Below are 4,887 nucleotides of genomic sequence, written 5' to 3' on the forward strand. Positions count from 1 at the left end.
ACACCTAGCACTTATTAGGGATTTCATTCTTGTAACACCCAGCCCAGGGCTTAATAGGAATAATAGGAGACTCATATCAACAAGTTGCAACTTCTTTTCTGGAAGCCCATCTCCAAAAAACTCTAAAATTAAACGTGTTTGGCCTGGAGAAATTGAGGATGGGTGACCGACTGGGAAGTACTTCCCGGGTGCACATGAGTGAGGATAAGTCCCGGGTGCACATGAGTGAGGATAAAGTGTGCAGAAAAGACTAGTGTTGGTCTGTAAGGGCTAACTATGTTCTAGAAAAGCTACCAGATGTAAGTGGACTCGGCCTCGTGAAGGCTGGAGCTAACCTTGACCGGTATGTGCACATGAGTGAGGATAAGTCCCGGGTGCACATAAGTGAGGATAAAGTGTGTAGAAAAGACTAGTGTTGGTCTGTAAGGGCTAACTATGTTCTAGAAAAGCTACCAGATGTAAGTGGGCTCGGCCTCGTGAAGGCTGGGGCTAACTATGTTCTAGAAAAGCTACCAGATGTAAGTGGGCTCGGCATCGTGAAGGCTGGAGCTAACCTTGACCGGTATGTGCACATGAGTGAGGATAAGTCCCGGGTGCACATGAGTGAGGATAAAGTGTGCAGAAAAGACTAGTGTCGGACTGTAAGGGCTAACTATGTTCTAGAAAAGCTACCAGATGTAAGTGGGCTCAGCCTCGTGAAGACTGGAGCTAACCTTGACCGGTATGTTGTTAGGGTGTGGCTAATCACGGACTTAACGCTAATCCACTTAGACTCCGTGATGATCTCTTTATTATAGGACACATTGAGACCAGGCCATTAGCCGTTAGTTCCATTAGCTAGGTTCCATCTGTCATGGACCGTTAGCTTAGTGGGCTGTTAAGCCCCTAAATGACTCGGACTAAGTGGGATCATTCCAACACTACTCAAGCAGTATTATCACGCCTTTGGGCGGGACTTATTTTTCTTTTCAGTTGCTCGAAAATAAAATAATTAAATTAGCATACATCTTATACAATTAGTTATCGATTTGGCCATCATATATATCGACCGTGTGAGAAAATTATCACATGCCTAGGAATTATTAACATAATGGTCGAGAAGTGTAACAAGAAATGAAGTAGTGGTCTAAGATAATTGGGACATAGATGACATCGGCCATAACTTTGAAACCATATATATATGCATGACGCGCGATAGTATTATTCTGATCTCAAGCCCTAGCTGCTGTAACATAGGTCATCAAGGCAGCCGCAATGGGTGATTTATAAGCTATATCTCTAAGTATTATATATATATATATATATATATATATATATATATATATTAATAAAAGAGAGAGAGAAAAGTTAGCTCTTAATAATCATCCGGCTAGCAGCAGATGAGATGGCCATTTCTAGAGATGGACAGAATTAAGTGTAGGAAGATACGCTTAGCTAACTACTAGGTGCATTTGAATGAACCAGTATGGACGACGCGCTAATTCCAAGGATCCTTGCGAATCTTAACGCATAATTTGTTTCCATATAATGGCAATGGTGGTTGGTGGATTGGTGGTTCCAATCTGTATCCTCTCCTTCTTCCTTCCTCACGGACGGGACGGCTATAAAATGACCACATCTCCGTCCCCTCTCCTTTCCTTCCATCCAAAACCTCGCATGCAGTCGCAGCATACACACCAGCCATTTCCCCTTCGATTTGATTTGCAGTGCACGGCTAGCTAGGCTAGCTAGCTAGGGCATCATGGCTCGCAAGAAGGTGAACCTGCAGCGCATCCTCAACGACGCGACCCGGCGCGCCACGTTCAGGAAGCGGCGCCAGGGCTTGATGAAGAAGGCGAGGGAGCTGGCGACGCTGTGCGACGTGGACGCCTGCGTCGTCGTGTACGGCGAGGGCGAGACCCGGCCGCATGTGTGGCCCGACGTGGCCACGGCGGCGCAGGTGCTGGCCCGGTTCAAGGCCATGCCTGAGCTGGACCAGTACAAGAAGACCATGGACATGGAGGGACTCCTGGCGCAGCGCATCGACAAGCAACAGGAGCAGCTCCACAAGGCGCGGCGCGAGAACCACGAGCGCGAGACCACGCTCCTCCTCCACGACGCCATCGTGGGGCGCTGCCCGGGCCTCGCGGGCGTCTCCGTCGAGAACGTCGCCGGCCTCGGCTGGATGGTGGAGAACCGCCTCGTCGTCGTCAACCAATCCCTCGAGCGCCGCCGCCACCAGGCCCAGGCCGCCGCTGGCGCTGGGAAGCAGCAGGTCCAGGGTCAGCCGCCACTACAGGACAAGGACGACGTCGTCGTCGCCACCGCGCCGACGACCCTGCAGCTGCAGATGCCGCCTCAGCAGGTGAGCCTGCTGCAGCCGCTGGTGCCCGCCTACAGCATCTCCGGCGGCGGTCCCGCCGGACAGGCGGACGTTGTTCATCAGGCGCCGCCGCTGAACCCGAGCCCGGACCCGGAGCCGCAGCCCAGCTGGCTGATGGAACTGGCCAGTGCCGGGGACCTCGGCGCGCTCGTCTACAGCGGCTTCAGCGGTGGCCGTGGGATGAGCTTCGGAGGCGCCGGCGGCGCCAGCACCAGCACCAGCACCAGCACCAGCGCCAGCGCTGGGGCGGCAGACATGCTGCCGCCTCATCTGGGCAATTTTGGCGCCGGATTTGGGTGGCCTGATGCTCCTGGCCCTTCTTCTTTCCCTCCGATGTAAGGGGGCCGTGCGGCACTCCGGCCCCCACATTCCGCACCGCCATCGCATCGTCTCGTCCCGTCGTCGCATGCATGCATGCATCTGTATCGTATCTGCCGTCGTCGTCGTTCGTGTCCGTACCGCCTATATAATACTCCACTCCTATATGATTTCTTTTTGTGTTTGTATTCTCTATTCTAGTATGGTTCGCCGTCGAGTCGTTCTAAGTATTGTACTTCTTGTCAGCATGCGACATTGCATGGTTATTAATATTAAGCTATTTTATTTCGAGGTGGTTGCTCTTTTACTGTTATATATATACTATGGTGTTGGAACAAAAAGGGATTCATGAATTCTCACTCTATATATGTAAACATCATATCGTCCATACACGTAAGGTCCTGTTAATTTAATTTAGAGCTTAACGGATTTACCTCAATATACACATGTGTGGTAGGGTAAAATTTAATTTAAGTTTTACTTCAATCCACCTCAACCCATGTAGATTGATATATATGCTGCTAAACAAGACCCAATGCAATATTTCTTTCCAGAAGTATATGCAAAACACGCTAGCTAGCTAACCTGCGCGCTCGAGAACGTACGCATGTATCTGAGCCAACGCCGAAGAAATGGAGAATAGCGTTTCTATTTTTCATCCGATATATAGAACACAAAAGTTTGAGGTAGTTTTCACACCAGTAAGGCTTTATTTGGATGTTGTTGGATTCACCTCAGTCCTACGTATGTTGGAGTGGATTGGGGTGGAATTTAGTTCAAGTTCTACTCCAATCCATCCAAACATATATGGATTGATGTGAATCCGACTATATCCAAACAAGGTCTAACATGGTGATCGTGCTCCGGTTTCTATATCTGATAGATACATGCATGTCGTATATCGGTGTAATCGGTTGCTAGGGATAGAGTTTGATTATTCTTCCTAAACCTGGGACCGATATAGGTATATGTAGTACCGTACTAATCCACCATTGTAAGTTGTAACAACGAGTTGACTTGCCACCTGGCGGTGACCCAGATGTCGGTCGGTGTATGTAGCTGTTGTTTATAATTGTCTGTACGTAGTCATGCCCCGACGATGTACGTAGTAGATTGTCGAATATATAAAAAAGATCGTGCCTTGGGTGCCGTTCTCAAGTATGGTTTTTCTTGAAGCTACGGCGTTCTCGTCTTGTATACGGTTCATCGTTGGATTTAGCATCAATATTAACAGTGACTAACAAAAATATATATATCTTTGCCTTGATTACCCACATGTGGGCTCATGTGGTGTGGGCAGTGCCGTTCAAAACAAAAGGATGTTTAGCTTTAGCTATTGGCTTGTAAATGGGCTTCTGGTCGAAACCAAAAGGAAAGGGAGGCGCTGGTGGTATGCTGCTGGTGTACTGTGGATTGATATTATGGGCCACAACTCAACTAGTAATGGAGGAAGTGGGAAGTGGCAGTCCATGGGCTTGACCTAGGAAAAAGACAGGAAGCAGGCTGAAAGCACTATATATAGAACTATGGGTTGAAGAAACCAAGAAAGGGGTTGAAGTCTCTTTTTTCTTAACATAAAATTCATAATAATAATAAAAAATAAAACTAGGTACTTGACAATATAATATGCAATGGCATGAATACAACATATAGATATATATCATTCATGATTGATTTATTTTAATTTAGAAAACAATTATTTCTTATAGTAGATATTCATGATAGCTGTACAAATGCTATACAATTTTTAAAACTATGCGAAAAACGTTGAATTAATTTATATTTCCTATTACATACCATAATTAATATTCTAGGTTATGACAGATATCTACAGCTACAAAGAGAAAGTAACATGTATTTAGTACGCTCTTAACTAACATTTAATTCTAGGGTCACATACTAGGGTTGTGTATTGCTCTAATACTAACAACAATGGATCCGGAATTTTACGAAGGAAATCCACGACTAGATGTGTGATAGACTCAATATATCTTGGTTATCACGTCCAATGTTACATTCAAGTTTCATTATAGTCATACATTCCCAATTACATATCATAAATCTTAGATTACATACTACATTATGTTCTTTTATTACAAGTCTACATGAACCAAATCATGCATAATAGAAAAAGAACCACAAACGAACCGAGTGGCACCCTCCATTGGCAACCTTGAGGACCTGTCACTCATCCAAACCATCATCAA

At 46.2% G+C, this 4,887-nt stretch overlaps 1 protein-coding gene across 1 annotated transcript; it reads left to right on the forward strand.

The window, feature by feature from the left end:
- On the forward strand, positions 1,742–2,701 carry LOC8064556 (agamous-like MADS-box protein AGL80). Its single transcript, XM_002464248.2, has one exon. The coding sequence runs from the start codon at positions 1,742–1,744 to the stop codon at positions 2,699–2,701; it is 960 nt and encodes a 319-aa protein (XP_002464293.2).

This window comes from Sorghum bicolor, chromosome 1 (genome assembly GCF_000003195.3).
Source record: "Sorghum bicolor cultivar BTx623 chromosome 1, Sorghum_bicolor_NCBIv3, whole genome shotgun sequence".
Classification (NCBI taxonomy): Eukaryota; Viridiplantae; Streptophyta; class Magnoliopsida; order Poales; family Poaceae; genus Sorghum; species Sorghum bicolor.

Bases quoted from the DNA above. Each gene is read 5' to 3' on its own strand.
- LOC8064556 (XM_002464248.2), top strand. From the start codon at position 1,742: ATGGCTCGCAAGAAGGTGAACCTGCAGCGCATCCTCAACGACGCGACC.